The 25,739-nt window shown below is 37.2% G+C and overlaps 1 protein-coding gene across 5 annotated transcripts in view; it reads left to right on the top strand.

Moving 5' to 3' along the window:
* The first annotated feature begins 5,953 nt into the window (after nt 1-5,953).
* Nucleotides 5,954-25,739, top strand: part of LOC115221434 (G protein pathway suppressor 2) — a 34,143-nt gene continuing 14,357 nt past the window's right edge. For 3 of the 5 annotated variants that reach the window (XM_029791614.2, XM_029791613.2, XM_036511010.1), the window contains exons 1-8: nt 5,954-6,102; nt 10,086-10,207; nt 11,615-11,718; nt 12,614-12,738; nt 13,294-13,405; nt 13,607-13,766; nt 15,955-16,200; nt 25,700-25,732. In XM_029791614.2, coding sequence (XP_029647474.1) covers nt 10,114-10,207; nt 11,615-11,718; nt 12,614-12,738; nt 13,294-13,405; nt 13,607-13,766; nt 15,955-16,200; nt 25,700-25,732 — 874 coding nt within the window. In that variant the 5' untranslated portion in view covers nt 5,954-6,102; nt 10,086-10,113. The remainder of the gene's footprint in view (nt 6,103-10,085; nt 10,208-11,614; nt 11,719-12,613; nt 12,739-13,293; nt 13,406-13,606; nt 13,767-15,954; nt 16,201-25,699; nt 25,733-25,739) is intronic. The other 2 variants (XM_029791616.2, XM_029791615.2) reach the window with 1 other exon arrangement.

Raw genomic sequence — 25,739 nt, 5'->3', positions numbered from 1 at the left:
AAAAAACTTCATCTTATATTAGTAGTATATATATATATATATATATATATAAAGAGTTATTTCCCTTGCAATGGTTTAATATCTTTAGATTAAGCTGCTGGAGTGAGTCACGTCCCTTGTATTAAAGACTTTTGTTACCTGAATCATAAGGGGTCGGTTTATCGATTATTTTTTGATGGCTTTGCGGGGGGACTGGGGAAATGTAAAGGTGTGCACGACCACCCTTGGACAGTTTTGAATGACCACAGAAAGTGCGAGCCCTCTAACTGAAAAATTGTGGATTTGTATAAAGGATACACACACAGACATTTTGCTGTTTATATATAGAGAGATTTTTCTAGGTGTGGCAGTGTGGTAAGTAGCTTGCTTACCAACCACATAGTTCCGGGTTCAGTCCCATTGTGTGGCACCTTGGGCAAGTGTCTTCTACTATAGCCTCAGACTGACCAAAGCCTTGTGAGTGGATTTGGTAGACGGAAACTGAAAGAAGTCCGTCGTATATATGTACATGTGTGTGTATATATATATATGTGTGTGTGTGTGTGTGTTTGTCCCCACAACATCGCTTGACAACCGATGATGGTATGTTTACGTCCCCGTAACTTAGCGGTTCGGCAAAAGACACCAATAGAATAAGTACTAGGCTAACAAAAAATAAGTCCTGGGGTCGATTTGCTCGACTAAAGGCGGTGCCCCAGCATGGCCGCAGTCGAATGACTGAAACAAGTAAAAGAGAGTAAACAGAGTCTCTATGAAGAAACTCCAAAATTGATTCATACACTTCTCGTTACCCCATCCCGGCTTGCGTGTGCGATGGACAGAGAAATACACCTAAATATGTTTTACATATATGTCGTACACGTCGGTTTTGCTTTTTCGCTTTAAAGGTAAACGGTCCTCATAGAAGCAAACACGATATTGAATAATATGTTTGTGTTCTTCATTCAGAAAGAATAAAAACTTTATAGGACTTCGTTCATGTGTAACCCCCCCCCCCGCCACCAAAGTTTGTATATTAGGAATCTACATGATATAACACATATTCGTAGAAAATTTCATTAAAAAATATCCATTTTTCTTAAAGTTATGATCATCCAAAATCGGTGGGGCAGAAATCTGTAGTTATGCCTGGATTTTAAGTTGCATGGTGTCCACGAAATTGACCCACAATCTCTCCAGAGAAGGGAAGATAAGTTTTTTGTAAAACATATCCAAGGGCACAGTGAATAGAAATCTGAAAAATCTCCGTCAAAACAGAGAAATTCCAACTTGTTGGTGCTTCTTAACTCCGAAGTTGGCCTTCTGTCTTCCCTTCTCTGGATCTTTCCTTCTCCTATGTTTCCGAAGAGCTCCGCTCGAAACGTTAAACCCTCCTTCTTTCCTGAGCGTCCAATAATACTATATTTGTTCCGCGTCCTCGCGTTGTTGTGTTTTTTTGTGCTTTCTTGTTTGGATTAATTTTAACTATATATGTATGTACCTATGTGTGTGTCTTTGTGTTTGACACCCCGTCACTGCTCATAACTGCTGTTACTGTACAATGGAGAGATAGATGTCCGCATCGTGTTTGTTATCACATTTCGGCTGATGTACTCTCCAGCCTTCATCATGTGTTCTGGTGGAATTTTGAACCCAACCCTTTATTTGACTAATGGTGCGGTGTTTACACCGCCATAACTTAGCGGTTTGGCAAAAATAAAAAATAAACCAATAGAATAACTACTAGGCTTCAAAAATAAGGGGTCGTTTTGTTCGACTAAAGTCCTTAAAAGCGGTGCTCCAGCATGGCCGCAGTCAAGTGACTGAAACAAGTAAAGGAATAACTCCACAATATCACCTTTCTTCTTCTTGATGAATATCCATCGCACTTCTATAGCATGAGTATGGATGTTCTTATTTGGATAAAAAAACCAAAAAAAACTGAGCGAATCTTTGACCCACATAAAAAGTGAACAGTTGACCTATATCGAATATCAAACGTATTTCATGAAATTTTGGTATATTGCTACAGATTTCCACCCCGCCAACTTTGGATGATCATAGCTTTCAGAAATATGGATATTTTTCAATGAAATTTTTTTTACGAATATGTGTTATATCATGTAGATTCCGAATATACAAAATTTTGCGGGGTAGTGTTTTAAGAATACGTCGGGTGGGGAATTTCTGAAAATTCACTGAAATCCACTTTCAATTCGTCCTAACTTTCAGGAAAATGGATATTTTTTAATGAAATTCTCTACAAAAATACCTAGGTCTATGTAGATTCCAAGGACATAGGAATTTTTGGGGAAAACAATTGGGGGGGGGGCGGTATTTTTGAGAACCGTTCCTCACTCGCGGGTGTTTCTGAACAAGTCCATATTTGTAGACAATTTCATTAAAAAAATATCCATTTTCTTGAAAGTTAAGACGAATTGGACTCTGGTGAATTTTCCGAAATTCCCTACCGCACCCTAAAATTAGGCCACATCCTAATATGCCACATAGTTTATGCACTTTAGAAATCATTTCTGATGGACAAAGGGCTCTCACATTTAGTAGCCCTTCATATTTGCAAGCTGTTCTTTTTCACTTTTAGACAGCGGGATGAGGTGGCGATGAATGTACGAATCAATTTTAGAGTTTTCTCATAGAAAATTTGGAATTAATTATTTTCTTTTTTCCATATTCTTAATCTCCATATTTTCCCACGTAGATTGAAAAAAAAAAAACAATTCGAAAAAATGTTAAAATTTTAAAATTTGGGGCTGGGAGGGGGTAATTGAAAATTTTGAAAACCTAGTTTTGGGCGTATTCAAAATCTCGGCAAGACTTCCACCCGTCCCCTCGTGCCGGTGTACTTGTAAACATTAACCCTTTTGGCTGTCATTTTTAGCATATCGCGTTTCGTGTTGAGGGCTTCACATGCCGTGGTCCTTCTGCTGTTTCACTATAAATCTACGCATACGGAAACAGACGTTCTTTTTCACTTTCAGGTAGTGGGATGTGGTGTGGTTCAATTTTGGAGCTTTTCATAAAAAATTTGAAATTAAAATTGGCAATCTTTCGTCTCTAGTAGACCTTTCCGTCGATTTCCGTAAAAAAATTTTTTTTTTGACATATGGGCTTGCGGGAACTTTTGAAATAATGAGAGCGAAAGAGACTTAGAGAAAGCGATTGTATGACGAGGGAAATTCTTTTGAAGTTACCGTCCAGGGGAAGCATTGATGTACATGTGTGTGTGTGTTTGATGGGGTGTGGGAGACAGACAGTATGTTGTGTAAGTGAAGTGCTTCTGTTAGTGTGTGTGAAGAGACAGAGATAACTGAAATTTTTTACTCGGTGTATGTGTATATGTATGTATATTACTTCAAAAGTTCCCGCAAGCCCATATGTAAAAAAAAAATTTTTTTTACAGAAATCGACGGAAAGGTCTACTAGAGACGAAAGATCGCCAAAATTTGAAATTAAAATTTGTTTCCCCCCCCCCCCTCCACTTAGATTGAAAAAAAATTTCGAAAAAAAAGTTAAAATTTTAAAATTTTGTGGGGGAAGGAGAAATTTAAAATTTTGAAAATGTGGGTTTTTTTGCATATTAGGAATCTCCGTCATCGAAAATATGGGAAATCGGTAAAAAAAAAAATCGGAAAGGTCAATTTTATGTGTGTTTGTGTGGAGGGGTGACGGTGCGCCAAGACCCTGCATTTTTAAAAATCTTTTTCGTTGAATGAATTACGCTGACCTCCTAATATGCCATAAAATCCATTTTGGGGTCCAGAAAACGGGGTGACGTGGGAGTGGAACCCTCGGAAATTTCAGACCCACCTCCCCTTAATTTTCAAATATTTTTTGCTGTTTCTATCTTTACCCATATTTTTTAGATAACATTTTGCAGAAATGAATAAAGTGAAAATGCAGAGGTTATAAGAAGTCAGTGGAGAGATAAAGTATGATAAATAATTTATGTGTGTGAAACAAGTAAAAGTATGATATTAAAACAACGTATCTTTTTCATACCTGTTAAAATCACTGGATATAATATATATATAAGATATAATAATCCCAAATTGCAGAATAGATTTGAAAAGTCAAAGCACTTTCCCACTTAAATTTTGCGCGCTGAAATCGGGTAATTAATACGTTTGATTTTTGTGTGAGAGGAAGAGAGAGAGAGAGAGAGAGAGTGTGTGAGTGACGAAGTTTACCTAAACTTTCAATATCTTTATATATAAAAGTGAAGTTGTGTGTCTGTCTCCTACGATTTAGATTCCTAACTACTCCCACATTTTGCGGTGCAGTCTAACCAAAACCGGGTATCTTATAGTCGTGATTCATATCGAGCCCTTCTGGGTACTAGCGCGCGTCTACGATGAGTCAACGATTTAAAAAAAAATTTACCATAATTTTTTTTCCATTTTTAATGCATTTTTTTGCTATTTTTGGGCTATAACTCTCTAAAAATGCTTTATAGTTATTTCCCTTACAAACCCGATCAACGCCGGGCGATACTGCTAGTATTACATATATCATCATCAACATCGTCGTTTAACATCTGCTTTTCAGGCTGGCATGGGTTGGACGATTTGACTGAGGACTGGCAAATGAGATTTGACTGAGACGCAGCAAGTGATTTTAGCTCAATAGAGGCCATAGGATTGGTTAAAATTCGAAAAATTAAACTACGTTAAACTTACAAATTACAATTTTCTCAAGAAAGCCAAGAGAAGGAAATGTTTTATTTTGACACATTCTACCAGTATACGAAGTTTAAAAGTGTTTAGTTAACTAGAAATTGTGTTGAAAACTGCCGTTCAAAAGGAAAAGATCCGGCTGCATCAGGAGCCAATCTGTTCTGGTAAGGTTTCTACAGCTGGATGCCCTTCCTAACGTCAATCACTCTGAGAGTGTAGTGGCTGCTTTTTAAGCACCGCCGGCATGGGGGACAGTCAGGTTATACTGGCATCGACCACGCTCGAATGGTACTTTTTACGTGCCGCCTTCACACACAAACTCTAACGTGCTTTTTTATTAGATGAATTATTTATCCTTCTTTATCTCTGACTTCGTTACCCCTAACTTCTATAGCCTCACTTATTCATTTCAAACGTCTTTGAATTTTCAATCTAATGCAATCCACACTTTCTCAAAAACGTATTTTTGCAAAATGTTCTAAAAATATGGGTAAAGAAAGAAACAGCAAAAAATATTTGAAAACGGGAAGGTGGAACTGAAATTTCCGAGGGTTCCGCCCCACCCCGTTTTCCGGACCCCAAAAATGGGTTTTATGGCATATTAGGATGTCGGCGAAAGTGAAGAATACGTACACCCGGTGTTTAGGGTTAGAGTTAGGGGTTAGGGTTAGCGTTTAGGGTTAGGACTAAGATTTAGGATTATGGTTAGGGTTTTTGTTACGCCGAAAACGGGTGGTGTGCGTATTATTTACCTCCGTCCTGGTGGGGGGGGGTCAGCGTAATTCATTCAACAGAAAAAGAAAGGAAATTTCTAATGATTCCGGGATGGGGTGGGGGCAGTTTCCCACCTCACTTTTTTCCGAACAAAAATAAGAGGTTTGCAGCATATTAGGAGGTCAGGGTACTTGATTCCACGCAAAAAATCCGAGGTTATTTTTTTCCCTCAGTGAAAATCGCGCGGGTGAAAGTATCAAAATTTATCATTTTATCGACCCCAGAGGGACAAAAGGCGAAGTTAACCTCATTGGCATATGCTTTCAGAACGTAAAGAGCAGGAATAAATGCCGGCAAGGCCTTTAATCCGAAGGTTCTAACCATTCTACCAACCACCTTAGATGTTAAATGGTGAAAAGGGTAACACAATAATAGCTAAAGCATCAACATGTGTGTGTGTAGGCGTGTGCACGCACACATACACCCACATATCGTTCTTTCCCTGTTGTGAAAAATATTTATTTGCCAAAAAAAAGTAGACAATAATATTCTAGAAATAAGAAAAAATATCTTTGAAAACAGATTTCAGAAATCTTAGAATATTAAAAAAAAAAAAAATAGGAGGAGACCGGAAGTTGCTTTCTTTTCTTTAACTTCTTAAACGAGAGAGTGACATAATGATTTGTGACTTTGACGATTGACCAAAATATTTAAGGTAATCCGAATAGATTTCTCTCAATTAATTATTAATTACTAATTATTTAGTTTGAATATAACTCATATTATCTTCTTTTCAGAAAAAAACAATAATTCACATTATATTTCCTTAAAGAAATGCAACAACAAACCCAAATGTAAATAGTATTATTGTTTATAAACCAAATATATCATCTTGTTTAGCCCAAGGTCAGCCTTGATAGGCCCCCTTGATACAATAATCTTTGGATCAGAGGTGTTCCAGCCGCAATCCTCTTGTCTTTTATTATAATTTTGACAACATTGCCTTATGTGTTTGTCCTCTTTTTCGTTTTACTCCTGTCAGTATGGTATATTTGGAGGGAAGATAGCTGTTATCTCTAGCTGATCCAGTGACCACTCAATGTCTCCTGTCCGCCTTCACTTGTCACTCGTCGTCTTTCATTCTCAATTTTTGACGTTTGAAGAATTCTTTAGCAATTCGTGGATCGTCTATATTTGTCCAACCCCCAAATTAACCCTCATTGAACAAACACGATGAAAGACTCTCCAGCCATGCCATTCTCATCTTTTTCTGCCGACAACTACGTTATTTCAAGACAGCTTCATGTTTTTATAGATTTTAATTTAATAACCACCACTACTGTAATAATTAAATGACATTTAGTAATTATCTGGACATTAATCAATAACATTAATTCTAATTTATTCTAAGGCATAGAATAGGGATAATTTAAAAACATAAGAATACAAAATATTTGAATACAGATATGAATGGTGACATATAAATATGTATGTATCTACACACACCCTCTATATATGTTTGAAATGTTTTCAAGGCATGCGTGTCTTCTAGTTTTATATTATTTTAGTAAGTTTAGGTTTTTACTAATTAATTTTTTTTCCTAATTAATTTCGTTGTAAGTTCTCTATACAGTTTGTTTAGAACAATGTTTCTCGAGCCATCGATATTATTGTTTCATGCTAACACAACCCTGTTTTTTTAAACATGTTAACAAAATTTGTCTATTTATGTATATATGCGTGTAACTCAAATATAATCATATACAAATTATCTCGAAATATTTTCTTCTGAAATATAACCAACCGGACTTCCAGTCATGAGAGAGTGTGTTCCGTCCATAAATGACAATTTACTCTATCATATATCGTTTTTATTTGTAATTATAATAGATTGACGCTAATAATATATATACAGTGAAAAACTATATTAAGTTCTCATTTCGGTCTATATAACTATTTTTTTGGCACAAACTAACGTTGATGCTGTTACTCTGTATTTACAGCAAAATCATAATGGACAGTTTCTTCTTTATTGTCAGTTCATATCAAAGAACCCAATGATGAGTTTTGATTTAGAACTAGAAGAAAATATCTTGTGTCTTTTGTGGATCTGACGCATTCTGTATATCCTGGAAATGGCCGTTCTTAAGGATATTGAAGTGTGAACACCATACAACAGAGTACAATACAAAATAGCTGCCATAAATTCAATCAAGCCGACCGACCGGTTCTTTTACTCAGAATAAATAATTCTCCACGAATGATGTCACCTTTGTTTGATATGAGAGGAAGTATTATTGATAGAATTTCCCACGTTTCCATTGAAAACACACGCATTCATACTCACAAATGCTGTCCACTTTACAAAGCTTGAACTGGATCTCATTTCTGCTGTATATATACTTCAGTGTGTGTGTGTAAAGGGAGCTGCAGTGACTCGAGGACCTGTAATTTGGAGCGTTTTTTAAATAAAATTTGTCAAGAAATTCTGTTACTGTAGCATTTTGGATAATATAAAATGTAAGGCACAGAAAGTGTGTCTATAGCCAGCTGGAGGAGGTGTCCTCCTGGGGCTACAAACTACAGTAGCATCCACCCTTAGGGGTTAGCCATATTCAAATGGCAAATATACGTCACGATGTGTTGCTGCTACTGTTTATAACTCGCTCTGAGATTTATCATTAAAATGTAAAACTCTGCTTTATATTTAGATTTCTGTTACAAACACACATATCATCATCACCCTTTTAACATCTCTCTTCCATGCTAGTATGATTTGGATGATTTGACAAGATCCGCAGAGTTGGAGGACCATATCATGCTTCAGTGTCTGCCTTGTCGTGGTTTCTACGACTGGATGCCCTTCTTAACGCCAACCATTTTACAGAGTGTAGCGGATGCTTTTTTTTCCATGGCACAGTGCTGGTGAGGTTGCCATGTAGGTCGCAAGACTAAAATTTCTTTTGACTGAATGGGGTCACAATCAAGATAGAGAAGTGGCTTTATGCTTGGAGACGAGGGATTAAATTATGAAAGACAGGCCAGAACAGGTTTTTTTTGCTACCAGGAAATACAGGGCCGCTCACAATAAACATATATATGACAGGTTTCTTTCAGTTTCTGTAGAAGTAATCAACAACTTCTGCTCCTAAGGTGACCTAATTAGCAGTGAAAGTGTAGTAGTCACAGTAAGGACATGATGGAAAAAGGTGAGGGCACTGTTACATATATGTACCCACTCAGGATACTTATTGCAGGCAGTATTTTACAGCTAGGAGCTCTTCCTGTCACCAACCCTTACCTAACTGTAATTAAAACTATGCCCTGGTACAATTCGATCCATATACAACGTAGAGATATACTTACCTAATAACTGATCCAAAGGTTCAATTCTAACTTTCAGACCTATGTTCCAAACATTTGGCCATGACTATATATATTATATGATGGCCGTCCACTCGTGACCGAGGAAGACCATTGCCGACCTTCAGGAACATTGTGCGCTCTAGGACTAACTTATATTTTGCATTTGCGGCTCCGTTGGTGGCTAATGAGCCCTGCTCTTGACAAGCATACATGACTGCAAACATTGCAGACCAAGCTTTTCCCATTCACTATACGAGCCATGCGCGTTCGCGCAGCTCGCTTAAGTTCTTCATGCTGGATACGTGCTCTCAAAAGTGTTGATCCCCTCCTTAATCTGCTTCCTCCATCTGTGGCGATGACAGGCATTGTTCTCCCAGTCAGTGTCCTGCATATCAAAGGCCTTTAATGAGGAGTTAACACAGTCCTTAAATCGCAGCCTTGGTTTCTGCTGGAGTCTCCTTCCATTCACAAGTTCTCCATAGAGCATCTGCTTAGGAATCCTTCTATCCGTTTTCCATGGTAGCATGGGTTGGATGGTTCAACCGGGGTCTGGGAAGGCTCCAGTCTTTATATTATATATACACACACACATTTTTCCCATGCATCAAACTAATACACCTTGCTTGTTGTTCCCTCACCTATCTCCTTTTGTTCTTAGTACATTTGAACCATATATACTTTATATACTTTTGATGAAAAGCTTTATATATATATATAAAGCTTTTCATCAAAATTTGACCACAATAAAACACATTATTGCAGAGACTTGTGTTGATAAAACTTTGATGGGAAAGTTCACACAAAGTCAATCCGTGTATAAAGAACAATACAAATATCAAATATATTCAAATCTTGATAATGGAACTGAAGGTCTAGAAACTTCAAAAAGTTAAGATTTCAATATACTTACGCATTTAATGAAACAAAGCCTTATGAGTGAATTTGCTAGGCAGAAACTGTGTTTATTATTGGCATAATGACTATCCCAATAGTTAGTCCCTGGATCGGACACCGGTCTATCACAGGATTACTCATTTTTACCTGCTGAGTGGACTGGAGCAATGTGAAAGGAAGTCAAGGATACAATGCATCGCCTGGTCCAGGAATCGAAACCACAACCACACAGTCATTAGTCCAACACCTCAACCACTAAGTGCCTCCACTTCACCCTCCAAGATGCAGCAAAATCTTCTCTAACATATGAGTTCACATCAAGAATTTTGTAAACCAAATATAAAAAACAAAAAAAATTTATTTTCTGATAATTTATGTTAAATGGTGTTTTTTCTTTTAAATTGATTATTACAAAGAGAACTATTCTATAATTTTCAGAATTGAGGTTGTAAAAATCGATCCCAAAATGCCGGTTTTAATTGATCGCCCTAAAATGACAGTGGCCACTTACCAGGCTCTGAAGCGTCACATTATGAGAGAAAGGGAAAAGAAGAAGCAAGGTAAGTTGTTTTTTATCATTTGTACATTTGATGTTTGTGGTCATGCTTTAAATCATCATCATCATCGTTTAACGTCCGTTTTCCATGGTAGCATGGGTTGGATGGTTCAACCGGGGTCTGAGAAGCCAGGAGGCTGCACCAGGCTCCAGTCTTTTTTTTTTTAAAGAGAAATATTAACAACGACATTGTTTACAAATGAATGCACTATAAATTTTTTTAAATACCATATACAAGAGGTTCTCAACAACCTTGCCCTGGGTTCAGTCCCACTGCATGGTACCTTGGGCAAGTGTTTTCTACTATAACCTCGGGACCAAGCCTTGTAAGTGAATTTGGTTGAGGAAAAGTGAAAGTCTGTCATATATATGTGTGTATATATCTATGTGTTTGTGTGTGTCCACTGCTTTACAACTGGTGATGGTGTTTTTGCATTCTGTAACTTAGCAGTTCTGCAAATGAGACCGATAGAATAAATGTCAATCTGAAAAAAAAAGTACTTCATTCGATTAAAAATCCAAGGCAGTGCCCCAGCATGGCTGGAATCTAATGACTGAAACAAGTAAAAAGTTAAAGATATTCCCCTCTCAAATTCATCCACTTATTACCACAGTCCTTCAGTTTTATTAAGCCCTGTAAAAGTACTCAGAAGATTAGGGCCTGTAACCAGGCCTTTCGTGATACCCTTAAAGCTAGGAACTTTTCAGTGCCCCCACATAAGGGATGGTAACAGGAAGGGCTTAGTACCTCATATTTTACTCCTATCTAAGTCCTGCTAGTATGGCAAAAACATGCATCAAACAAATTGACACAAAAATCTTTGATCCATCAAATTTATAATAAAGACATGCCATCCATGACATTCTGGTCTTTTGGAGATATTTGGGATGACATTCGCTGATGTGTCCCGTTTTTTGTTTGTTTAAGATATGTTGTGGTTTGAGGCATGTTTGGCTGCTGTTTCTCGTAGGTTTCATGACCACCTGGAGGATTGTCTGTTAGTTCATGTTAAGAGCAATTGTTTATTTCAGTGAAATGTAGCTTTGATACCAGTGCCGGTGGCACGTAAGAGAACCATCCGAACGTGGCTGTAGCCAGCACTGCCTGACTGGCCTCCGTGCCGGTGGCACGTAAAAAGCACCATCCGATCGTGGCCGTCTGCCAGCCCCGTCTGGCACCAGTGCGGGTGGCACGTAAAAAGCACCCACTACACTCTTGGAGTGGTTGGCGTTAGGAAGGGCATCTAGCTGTAGAAACACTGCCAGATCAGACTGGGCCTGGTGCAGCCTTCTGGCTTCCCAGACCCCAGTTGAACCGTCCAACCCATGCCAGCATGGAAAGCGGACGTTAAATGATGATGATGATGTTAATTTGTTTATTCTATAATTTGTTTATTTTATGATTTGTCAGAACAAGAACATGATGCTTTGGTTGAAAGATTAAAAAAAGAACGAGAACTTCAGAAAAAGAAACAAGAAGAGGACAATTTAACACTCGAGCAAATAAAAGACCAGGTAGGAAGTTAAACTTTTTAAAATAAATTTCATGAAATTCTCTTTCAGCATTTATTGAATGTTGCTTATATTACTTTCTGTGTAAAGAAGGTAGGAAGCTGGCAGAATCGTTAGCACGCCGGGCGAAATGCTTAGCAGTATTTCGTCTGCCGCTACTGTTCTGAGATCAAATTCCGCCGAGGTCGACTTAGCCTTTCATCCTTCCGGGGTCAATTAAATAAGTACCTGTTACACACTGGGGTCGATATAAGCGACTTAATCCGTTTGTCTGTCCTTGTTTGTCCTCTCTGTGTTTAGCCCCTTGTGGGTAGTAAAGAAATAGGTATTTTGTCTGTCTTCGTGTTCTGAGTTGAAATTCTGCCAAGCCTTAACTTTGCCTTTCATCCTTTCGGGGTCGATTAAATAAGTACCAGTTGAGTACTGGGGTCGATATAATCGATTATCCCCCTCTCCAAAGTTCAGGTCTTGTGCCTATAGTAGAAAGGTTTAATTTCAGTAGAGAGGATATACAAAATAGACTAGTTGACTAGATAAACTCCAGGGTTAATGTCTTTTATCTCTTACCTTTTACTTGTTTCAGTCATTAGACTGTGGCCATACTGGAGCACCACCTTGAAGAATTTTACTCAAACCAATCGACTCCTTGGTACTTATTCTGTCAGAAAGCAGTTTTATATACCTCTCTACCTTTTGTCTAGAAATGTCACATGTGAAAATTTAGGAGCCTTATGCCATTGGACAGAAAGTGGTCCTAGAAAAGCTCAAGGGGAACCACAGCATTATATCCATCTTGTCCCGACAACCAGAAAATTACAGTTTTGCTTGTTATTTCTGTATAAGTGTAAACACACACACACACACACATATTTGAAGTTCTGTGTTTTTATTTCAACAGATTGGGATGATGGAGTCAAAACATGAATCTTTGAAGAATGAGAAACATGAATTATTTTCACAGTTGAAAAAGGTTCTACACCAAGAAGATGAAACACGACGCCGAGCACAGCTAAAGGAACAAAGGTGAACTGTTCAAAGTCTTAGTTTATTTCTGTTCATTTCTCTCTCATATTCAGTTGGATTTGTGTGTATGTATGTATGTATGTATGTATCTATCTATCTATCTATCTATCTATCTATCTATCTATATATATATATATATATAAATATATCTCCATCCATCCATCCATCCATTTATCTGTATATCCATCCATCTATCTCTGTATATCTATCTATCTATATATATATATATCCCTCCATCTATATTTCCATGTATTTATCCATCTATCTACCTATCTGTCCATTTACTTATTGATTGATCCAGCTATCTAGCTGTCTGTCTGTGTATCTATCTATCTGTCTTGCTATCTGTATATCCAGCTATCTGTCTATCTAGCTAGCTATTTGTCTATCCATTTATCTATCTAGCTAGATAGATAGCTGTCTGTCTGTCTGTCTTTCTTTCTTTCTTTCTTTCCACACACAAATACATATATTAGCCAACATAAATGTTGATTTGACACAGAGAATTAAGATAAGAGAGTGTGGTTAACACTAATTTATGTATTCTATTTTCAGTGAACTTTTAAATTTCCAACATCCTTACACTGTGACAGGACACCCAATGCTCTTACACCCTGGTGTAACAGGACGACCCACTTTGTACAAACCTCATCAACCACTCATTCCAGTAAGTACATATCTTATATATAATGTACGTACACACACACACACATACACTTATATATCATCTGGGTATTTGTGCCATTCCCATCATGCCATTCCCCTCCATGTTGTTCCAAACATCCTTCTTAAATTATCTTCCCATCTGAGTGTATATATATATATATATATGTATAAAACTTTAAAGCATGATTTTATATCTCATTAGATTCAGCAACGTCTTCAAGGGATGAAAAGAACTCGTTCACCATCTCCTCCAGTGACCGTTTATCAACCATACCCTAATGAACATAAATACCCCCAGACATCTTACGCTATCACCACCAAGCAGCCAGCTGTTGTCTATACTCCCTCTCAAGCGGAATACAGTAAGTATCTCACAGTACCACTCTTTTTCATTTTTCATTGATGACAACTTGCTAGAAACATTCTGTTCTGAGTTCAGACTATGCCCAGATCAAATTTGCCTTTTGGCTGGATTGATTAAATAATGAGTCAAATTGTATTATTATTATTTCTTCTTTTGGGATTATCATTCAACTATTTCCTTTCTCCTCCCTCGCCACCATCATCATCCCTAAACATTATCAATATTTAATTACTTATTTAAGTAATTTCAGTTTTGTTGTATCTGGGGCGAGTCATTTTCTTTTTGTGCCTTATAATTTAACACACTCACTGGTAAAATTTCCTCTAGTTTCTTATTTTTATTTTCCTAAAATTTTCGTTGCGTCAAGACTATTGAAAAGGTTGCAAGATGCCACAAAAATTTTAGGAAAATAAAAATAAGAAACTAGTGTAAATTTTACCAGTGAGTGTGTTAAATTATAAGGCACAAAAAGAAAATGACTCTCCCCAGATACAACAGAATATGCTTCAACACACGAACTCATATAAAGAATCTTGCAAACCAAATCCAAAAATGAAATATAATTTCAGTTTTCTTTTGTAGCTTATATGTAATTTTAGAGGTATTAGCTTACAATATATATATATACCCCATCCCATACACACACACATATAATTGGGGAGGAGAATAAAGAACAAATCTAGTAATACAGAAAAGAGAGAGAGTTAGAGATTGATATAAAAAGTGTAGACACATACACACAGTTTCTCTGCAAAAAAAATATTTCCCAGAATTTTCAACTCCAATACTTACCTCACACAAAACATAATACAGATTTGGAATACTGGAATAAAAAGACGCAGTTTGAATTTAAAGCCTATCTACATTATATATAGTTCTGGGTTCAATCCCACTAAGTGGCATCTTGGCCATAGCCTTGGGCCAGCCATCTGTTGTACACAAACTGCTTACTTATCCTTATTTGTTGTTTTTTTTGTGTTCTGAATTTTTCAAATTGTAAAGGTAATTTATGGACACCTTGTATATTTGTTCATATCAACTTGTGATAGATATAGCAGAATAATTTGTAAAAAGTCTGGACATGGTTGATGATGTTTGTTGTTTTTTTCTTTTTTGTTGCCTTTGACTTGATTACTCATTGACTTCTCTACTGCTAACAGCCCAGCTGTAGCAATAGGATGTAACTTGTTACCAGCTAGATAAACTGAAGCAGGAACAGAGAGCTACAATGAAATATCTGGCTCTCAATCTCTCCGTCATCATCATCATCAACTCCTGATTTCCTTAGTGGCATGAGTTAGACAGTTTCATACTGTTCAGTGAGCCGCAGGGCTGTATCAAGCTCCGGTGTCAGCATAGTAAGGTTTCTGTGGCTGGCGGTCCCTTCTGATGCCAGCCTCTGTACAGTGTGTACTGGGTGCTTTTTTTGTGCTGCCAGCACTAGTAACATTGAGAAATAATAATAAAAAACCCCATGACTAGATCATCATCATCATCATCCTTTAATGTCCATTTTCCACGCTGGCATGGGTTGGACGGTTTGACCAGAGCTAGCAAACAGACAAACTGCACCAGGTTTCAGTCTGATTTAGCTTGGTTTCTATGGCTGGATGCCTTTCCTAACACCAACTACTTTACAATTGAGAGGTGTGAGGTGCCTTAATGCAAAGTGTTGAAAGACTATAAAGTACTAGCACTATGACCTGGCAACGCCGGGTCATAGTGCTAGTGCATGCATATACAGCTGTGTGCATGCGCACATACACGCGTGTACTGTCCAAATCTCTGACCAATCACATACAGCTAGCTGGCATTCAATTGGTGTATCAAGTTTTGGGCATTTTGATTGGGTTTTGGATAGAAAATTCATAAAAAAGTCACTTCTATTGATTTTTTAATGGCTTTGCAGGGTGACTGGGGAAATGTAAAGATGTGCACAGCCACCCTTGGATGGTTTTGAATGACCATAGAAAGTGCGAGCCCTCTAACTGAAAAATTGTGGATTTGTATAAAGGACACACACACAGACAGACATTTTGCCGTTTATATATATAGAGATGAAAAAAGGATAAGTATAAGGTGTCTTGCTACACAGGAGATACATGGCTACCCAACTTTATGTAAGGGTGGGTGTGAGTAAATTTTGTTTATTTATTTATCTATTTAATTATTTGTTCTATTTTCAGAACCTACCACCTATGGTCAGAACCAACCACCACCCCAGGTAGCTTACGCCAGTCAAGGTACCCATGCTTACCAGCAGCAAGCAGTCCCGTTCACAGCTGGCCCTCCTACCACCAAATACACCACCACTCCAACCGTCGCATCTCAGTCGGCTTTTACATCTTACCCTGGTCATTATCCACAACAACAGAAGCCACTTACAGAATCCTATCCCCACAATTATCAGTTACAGAGGATGCCACAGACAAGTAAGACAACTTCCTTCACTTTCCATTTTCATCGCCGAAGCATATTTATTAGTTTTATAGGATCTTTTCGGTTTGAAAGGCAGTTTGTAACATAATTTCTAGGTAACTAAAAAATTTTAAACTTCGTATACTGGTAGAATGTGTTTATAAAACATCTTATTCTCTCTTGGCTTTATTGAGAAAAGTCTATAGTTTGTAAGATATTTGTTGTTTTTTTTTCTTCAATTTCTGCAATTTCAACCAATCAATGACGTCCATTGAGGTAAAAAACGTATGAATATGTCCCTCGTTTAAGGAACAGATTGGGTTTATTTACATTTGTGAAGCAAAAAAGATACCTTCCCCCCACCCCTAACCCTACAACAAATTGAAATGCAATAGATCGATACTAGGGTCATAATTATGGGCGACAATTTCATATGACACCGCTAGAAAAAACGGCCGTTCAAACCGAAAAGATCCGTTTTATATTGCAATTTATGAACTGTTGTGTTGTCATTGGTTACAAATGACCAGCCATCGGTTCATGGCATTACTTTGACTAGGGACTAAACAAATATGTCAAGTTGATTGACTTCATTTGTAAACACTGGCTTTTCAGTTTTCTCACAGAGGTTTACATCCTTCACTGGCATACATCGACAACAGATATGCACACACACCTCTGTGTGTTTGTGTGAGTGACAGACAACCATAAACAAGAAACTACATGTAATCACTCATACAGACTTAGCTTTGTATGAATAAATAAATGTTATTTTACTTTAGCTTACTGTACTCTCTCTTTTACTCTTTTACTTGTTTCAGTCATTTGACTGCGGCCATGCTGGAGCACCGCCTTCAGTCGAGCAAATCGACCCTGGAACTTATTCTATTTGTAAGCCCAGTACTTATTCTATCGGTCTCTTTTGCCGAACCGCTAAGTGACAGGGACGTAAACACACCAGCATCGGTTGTCAGGCAATGCTAGGGGGACAAACACAGACACACAAACACACACACACAAACACATACATATATATATATATACATATATACAACAGGCTTCTTTCAGTTTCCGTCTACCAAATCCACTCACAAGGCATTGGTCGGCCCGGGGCTATAGCAGAAGACACTTGCCCAAGATGCCACGCAGTGGGACTGAACCCGGAACCATGTGGTTGGTTAGCAAGCTACTTACCACACAGCTACTCTTTTTGATTTTTTTTTTTTTACTTAACTGCAAACACACCATTGTGAAACCACCATACTTACACACATGCGCACACACACATTTATATATAACCCTGGTGCAGTTAATTATAAATTCCACAGTCTTTTCAAACTGCTAATAATGTGTGCGTGCGCCGCTACTACACACATTGGAAAGCATTGTACAACCAAGCACTAAAGAAGATCTTTCCTCCTCCATGAAACAAAGCTGTTCCCGCTGGATGTCAACCCAGTATTTCTCAGCTACGGACTGAGTGATTTATCGTAAGGTTATCTCCCTAGACAGATTGCCTTCACTACGGCTAAGGAGCCCTTTCTACTCCATGCTATGATGGACCGTGAAGTCTGGTGTAGCATAGTAAATTCCATTGTCTCGACCACAGTCAAACAATGATGATGATTATATATAACACCTTCTCCTCGGCTTACAACTGAATTCCCTTCCGACTGACAGGTCATGTGTCAGATTTCTATTTTTCAACACTATTTTCATTCAAACGCAACTGATGCTTAAAAGCGACTGACTGAGAGACGGTGGCAGGCAGTGGATGCACGGATCTGAGGGAGGCCTGCATTGCTAGAAGCTGCCATAGTTATTGCACACGCAACCTGCTCAATGTCTGAAAATCAGTTTTTTATGTATTTATTTATCTTTTTATTTCCTTATTTTTTTGTGGTCGTATGTGCGGATGTTTGTAAGTCACATAGGTCATAAGTCGAGGAGATGTATATCATCATCATCGTTTAACGTCCGTTCTCCATGCTAGCATGGGTTGGACGGTTCGACCGGGGATCTGGGAAGCCAGAAGGCTGCACCAGGCTCCAGTCTTATCTGGCAATGTTTCTACAGCTGGATGCCCTTCCTAACGCCAACCACTCCGTGAGTGTAGTGGGTGCTTTTTACGTGCCACCTGCACTGGTGCCAGGCGAGGCTGGCAACGGCCACGGTCGGATTGGTGCATTTTACGTGCCACCGGCACAGAAGCCAGTCGAGGCGGCACTGGCATCGGCCACGATTCGGATAGTGCTTTTTACGTACCACCAGTCCAGGGGTCCTGGCATCTGCCAGGTGCCAGTCAAAGGATTGGTTCAATTTCGATTTCGATATATATATGTTTATTTATTTTAGTTTATATCTATTTTTCTATGCTTACATGGATGAGGTGAATATATTATCTAGGCATTGTTTCATAGTTGGATGTCCTTTCTCATCTACCTTTATCTGTTTGTCGGTGTACCCGGCACAGAAGGAGGATCAGGGGGCGGCCTGGATGGTCCAGCACTGTTCAGGTTCTGAGCACATGCAGTGGATCTTCCATGGTGCCCCACAGCATGAGAAGGAGACATTTGATTGCCTTGCATATATTGTACATTGTTTCGATTTGGAAGTCCTGATGAGTGTTCAGGAGTCAGGTTCTCTCTTCCGGGAGTGTGATTCACCATCAAATACAGTCCCTTCATCTGACTGGCATAACCATTCGGAATGACATCAGGGTTGGTCATATCGTACAGCATATCTAATTACACATGACCTTGAAACTGCAAAACCAGTAGTGTGTGTATGTGTGGGTATGCACTCATACAATGGGCATACTCTTTTACTGGTTTCAGTCATTTGACTGCGGCCATGCTGGAGCACTGCCTTTAGTCAAGCAAATCGACCCCCGGACTTATTCTTTGTAAGCCCAGTACTTATTCTATCAGTCTCTTTTGCTGAACCGCTAGGTGACGGGGACGTAAACACACCAGCATCGGTTGTCAAGCAATGCTAGGGGGACAAACACATACACATATACATATATACGACAGGCTTCTTTCAGTTTCCGTCTACCAAATCCACTCACAAGGCATTGATTGGCCCGGGGCTATAGCAGAAGACACTTGCCCAAGATGCCACGCAGTGGGACTGAACCCGGAACCATGTGGTTGGTTAGCAAGCTACTTACCACACAGCCACTCCTGCGCCTTTCAGTTTTTATCAAATCTACTCACAAGGCTTTTGTTGGCCTTGGCTACGGTACAAGACACTTACCCAAGTTACTGCACAGCAGGACTGAACCCAAAGCCACATGGTTGGGAAGTGAATTTCTGAATCATACAGTTACGTTTGGCAGAATCGTTAGCTCACTGGACTAAATGCATAGCAGCATTTCATGTCTTTACATTTTGAGTTCAAATCCCACCCAGGTTGACTTTGCCCTTCATCCTTTTGGGGGGTCGATAAAATAAGTACCAGTTGAACACTGGGGTTGTGGTAATTAGCCTTTCCCCTCCCTGACATTGTTGGCCTTGTGCCAAAAATTGAAACCATTCTTCTTATTATTATTCATGCCAAGGAAGATGCTTAACAGCATTTCATCAGTCTTTACATTCTGAGTTCAAATTCTGCTGAACTCAATAAGTCCCAATCAAGTACTGGGTTGATGTAATTGACTAGCCCCCTTCCCCAAAATTTCGGGCTTTGTGCCTGCAGTAGAAAGGATTATTATCATTATTATTATCATTATTATTATCATCATCATTATTATTATTATTATTATTATTATTATTATTATCATCATCATTATTATTATTATTATTATTATTATTATTATTATCATTATTATTATCATCATCATTATTATTATTATTAACATTATTATTATTATTATTAACATTATTATTATTATCATTATTATTATCATCATCATCATTATTATTTAACAGTTTAAATTAAAGATTTTGTGTTTAATCAGCATTGACATTTTTTTTTACCAAACTGATTTTTATGTTCACAAATTCTTGATGTTATTTCATCCCATTTTTGCATGTTTGCATGAGCAAGATGAGTTTGTCTTGGAGTAATTGACAGAGTTAACTGCCTTTGCAACCACTAACCTCTCAACCATGCAGAAGCAGAAGTAGAGCCTGTTTTCTTTTTCTATTTTTTATGAGTTAAGCAAACTAAAGTCATTGGAGTTAAGTCCCTTGTTCATAGGCACAACACACTGTGGAAATAAGACTTGAATTTATAACCATGTGGCTCGTAGTCCAAACTCTTAACCTGACTATTATAATCTTGTGAACTTGTATAATGTCATTATTGAGTAAAAGAATTTTAATCTGTTGTTTAACTCCAGATTGGGTAGACCTATGATCAAAGGCTTTCCAGCCGTGACCATCGCATCTTTTTAAAAGGCATCTAGAACAACATTTTCTGATTTGTATTTTCATTTTTGTCAAGATACCAGAGTGTAGTTTGAGGGAGGTTTGATGAATATTTTTAGCAGGTTGAATGTTTGTTTAGAAGCTTAATCCAGATATGTCATGAATCTTATCATCAATCATCATTGTTCGACCGTGGTCGAGACAATGGAATTTACTATGCTACGCCACACTTCACGGTCCATCATAGCATTACGGAGGTCCTGTTGCTGGATGCCTGTATCCCTGGAGATTACATCAGGGTAGGAGAGTGTGCGCCCTCTGGTATCGCAAGTAGATGGCTTCCAGAGGAGAAGAGTAGAAATTACCTCGTTTTCTATCTGATGAACATAACAATCGAAGGTAATTTTGAAAGACTATAAAAGGTAATTTAAAATAACATGGCACATATTTGATCCTAAGTTACTGTATTCATTCACCTGTATCTATGTGGTGATATTAATTAGCTGACCAGGTTGGTAAGGTGTTGGTTTATTAAACAATAAAGCCAATGTTTAGAACAACATGTTACTGAATGAGATATAATAATAATGAAATTATTGTATACAGTGCTCAGGTGCACCACAACTTGTCAAAAGTGCGTATAAAGCATATGCAGTAATGTACAAATGTGTGGGAAGCGAACAGTGTATGAGTCAGATACATGCTTGCGTGTTTATGGAGGGAAGAAAATCAGGTGTAGTGTTGGCGAATCTCAGAAAGCATGGAAGTTTTGAAGGATGCAGTGCTCCGACAACTAACTGATGCCGGCAGTTTGTTCCATGCTTCAGCAACTCTATAGCCGAAACATGGTCCAGTCTTCCCAATTAAAGAAATATTCTGGGGTAGTTCACAGTGGAACTACATAGTAATCAAGGAATTTACTCACATGCAGATAGTCTTTGAGAAGACTAGCGAACTGTAGTCAGAGACTGAACTAGATCAATCTGGTTATGTATTATTCTGAGAGCTATTTGATTTGATTAGTAGACTGTGGTCTTAGCTGAATAATATTGATCTTGCATGCATTACTGACATGCAGGCATGTGGTTTTATGGTTAGGGTGTTGGACTCGTGGTCGTAAGATTGTGATTTCACTTCCTGGACTGGGTGACGTGTTCTAGAGCAAAATACTTCATTTCATGTTGTTCCAGTCCACTCAGCAACTGACCAACATCCCATCGAGAGGATAAATATATATAAACTAGGAAACCAGCCCTTATGAATCCATAGGGCTTGAGAAGGATGTCTATCCTTTTATATATTATTGACAGCTAGGGCAAGTGATCGGGAGTAGAATGTGATCTGAGGTAAAATAACATTGATCTGATAGATTACTGACAGCTAGAGGAAGTGATTGGCAATGAACTGTGTTCTGAGGGAATTTGATTGATCTCTTAATCTATTATTAATAGCTGTGTGATTGGAAGTGGAGTGTGGTCAGAGATGAAATAGCATTGATCTAGTACACATTACTGACAGCTAGATGAAGTGATTGGTAGTGAACTGTGCTCTGAGGGAATTTGGTTGATCTCTTTATCTATTACTAGCAGTATTGCTCGGGTTTGTTTTGACCCTTTAGAATTGGAATTTATGAAAAGTAAAAATTTTGCATTATGTAGCTTGTTATTCTCTTTAAGTGAACATTTTTCTGGTTGAAATACACCGAAAAATGGTGACACAGCAGTAAAAAAATCGTAAAAAATTGGGATTTTCATAGAAAAAAAAGCAAATTTTGATGTAAATAATTTTTGGTATTAACATGGTCTGATTTGAATTTTTTCTTCTACGGAATGAAGAGCAAGCCTTCTTCTATCATACTCTCAATTTTGGTCAACTTGTGCCACAGGGTCTCAGAGGAGATAGTGTTAGTTGAAGGCTACCAAACCTGCCATACACAGACAACTTCAGCTTTATATATAGAGAGATTGACAGCTATGTGATTGGAAGTGGCGTGTAGTTTGATATGAAATAACATTTGATCTGGTTACCTATTACTTATAGCTCGGAGTACTGTGGTCTGAAAGTGAACCACTTCGATGTGGTACCTATTCTCTGGGTATACATGATCTGAAGATATAAATAAAGAGTGTTTTTGCTCTGAATTGCTGTAAATAGAACAGCAGCTGAGATCTCCAGACCCATGTGAATATACTAACTCAACCAATTAATAGCAGATCTCTATAATTAATGAATGGAAATAGTTTAATGAAGATTATTGAACTGTACAAGTTTATTTATTTAGTTGCCACTGCAATGTATTATAACCTAAGAAAAGATCTTCTACTGCTTATTAGGATATACCTTATAGTACATTTCCTGTAGTATATTCTATGTATAGTAACATATATATTTATATTAACTAATAGATTTGATGTGCTGTTATAGTATATATATACACTAATACATTCTGTATACTCTAACATATTCTACTTTTACTAATAAATACTATATACCAATACATTTAACTATATACTAATGTAATTATATATCTATATATGTGTGTGTGTGTTAGTAACAAAATAAAACCTGATTGATTAACACTGCATTGGATGAGTGAATAATTTCTTTTAATAGTAGGGTATTGTTAATATGATGTCAATGGTTTTGTGCCAATATATTCAGTTATTTAACCCTTTAGTGTTCGCATTATTCTGCCAAAATTAATCCTTTTTTATCCACATTGTTTTGAATTAATCATGCCTTATCTTGTAGCTTTGAGATTTTGATGAGGTAGCTGTTAATTTTTAAGATGATATTGTAGGGTTGGTGTGAGAGACCAGATATGGCCAGTTTGAACATAAAACAGGCAGAGTACTTTTGGCCGGTTTAAATACTAAAGGGTTAATCATAGCTTGAATAATGCTGACAGCTCAATCATTTTGTTTGATGTGAATAGTGTGTGTGTGTGTTCGTTGACACACATACTCTGATATTCTACTATATGTCTATACTATATACTAGTATACATATGTATATATATATATAAGTTCAGCAAAATGTAGATTCAAATGAATATGGTACTTAAATTAGATGCACCAGAATTCTGTATGGTGTTATCCATATAAATCCATAGGGTGATTATAATCAAAATAAGCAACAAGAACTACTGAAGTTATTCTTGTTGCCTATTTTGAGTGTATATATATATATATATATATATATATATATATATATTATAATAATGTATTTCTACTACATATATATATATATATATATATATATATATATATATATATATATATATATAAAACATATATACTTATTTATATTACTAGATATTAATATACTCTGTATAAATATATCTTGGCAAGAGTGTGTGAGTGATGTTGAAGTTTTGGAGTCGGCAGATGTAAGCATAGAGATTCTCTGACAATATTCCAAGCAGATTGAGATTGGCATCTCATGTAATTTATGTAGATGGTGAAACACTTCCATCCAGAAAAGACTTCCTTTATAAACTAAACTTTAATTGCAAAAATTGCCTTAAATCTGATCTGAAAAAAAGGTAATATTCCTGTAGGAAGTTTAAGAATAATTGCAATTGTTCACAGGGGAAAATATACATTGAATTTGCCCCTCCATTCTGAAGAGAATCTCATTAAACACTCAAAACTGAAGCAAGATGCAAAGAAATGAAGCCCCATAGATATCCATAATCCAGTGAAATACTCAACTTGTTACCATGTTTGGCTTGTGTAAGGCTGGTTGGCTGGTTTTGATAACCAGTTAAGGATATGTGATCAAAAACAAGCTAATAATAAAATGTGAAAGACCATATATCAAGTAATAAAAGTTGTCTTTCTGTTGGTATTCTGAAGAGAGATGTATGTGCACAATATCGGTTGGCATGATTCTGCATTGCATTTAACTGAAAGGAGACATTTAATGTGATCATTGTGATAAAAGCTACAGATCATCAGCTCCTTAACGAACAATGGTCCAGGTAATTATTGAGTCAGCTCCATCAGGTGTACTATGCACTGATGTATTACCATGTTTGTTAAATTATAATCAATTTAGTAAGAAAATCATTTTTTACACAATTTAATTAAACAAGGAAGGGCAGTGCTCCTGACTGGTTTTGGAGCTTCATATCTGATAAGAGGAAGGGTGGAAGCTAGCCTCAGGCTGGAAGCCTGGTCTTAATGTTTGCAATAGAATGAACTCCACTGAAGTTACCCAAAGACCAAACAAGAGATTAACCCTTTTGTTACCGTATTTATTTTGAGATGCTCTGTGTTTCTTTCAATTATTTTAAATATAACAAAGAATTTAGTAAAATAACTTACTTATCATTCAGCTAGTGTTAGGAACATAAATTGTGGCTAAGGTTTGGTGGAAGATTTTAATTCAAAACTTATGAAAACAAGACATCTATACAACAGAGCCAGATGTGGTTTCAGCTGGGTTGGTATCAAAAGGGTTAAGAATTGCTTCTCTGTTATATATTTTAACCCATTTGTTACCGTATTTATTTTGAGATGTTCTGTGTTTCTTTCAATTATTTTAAATATAACAAAGAATTTAGTAAAATAACTTAGTTATCATTAAGCTGGTGTTAGGAATATAAAATGTGACTAAGGTTTGGTGGAAGATTTTAATTCAAGACTTATGAAAACAAAACATTTGTAATACAGAGCCAGTTTCAGCCGGGTTGGTAACGAAAGGGTTAAACTGTAATGATCCCCTAACTAGCTTCCCCCCAGTTTCTGTCTCCCTAATTTCACTCAGGATTTTAGTAAGTATGAGACTGTAAGAGAAGACCTTTGGCCAAGGTGCTGCAGTCTGGAATTGAACCTGAGACTTTGTAGTTGTGATGCAAATTTCTTAACCACACGACCATGTATGAACCTCTAACAGTTTTACCATTAATTCACTATCTTTATTAATACAAGGACAGATATATTGATTAACAAAAAAAAACCAAAAAAAAAAACCATTAATTAAACTTGGATGTTCCTGCAAGGATATAATACTGAACCATTGTATATTGTTTTTGTTGTTTGTTTCTGTATTCTTGTCGTTGTTGTTGTTGCTGTTGCTGTAATGTTGAAATTAAAACTCTGCCATTTATCTCCATTTTCTGCTCCCTGTGAATTAGCTTCTCGCCAAGGAAGAGAACGGGAATATAAAGGTGAGAT

The sequence above is a fragment of the Octopus sinensis genome, linkage group LG18 (genome assembly GCF_006345805.1).
Source record: "Octopus sinensis linkage group LG18, ASM634580v1, whole genome shotgun sequence".
Taxonomy (NCBI): Eukaryota; Metazoa; Mollusca; class Cephalopoda; order Octopoda; family Octopodidae; genus Octopus; species Octopus sinensis.
Note: the sequence above shows the minus strand (reverse complement) of the source record. Positions and strands in the feature narration are given on the sequence as shown.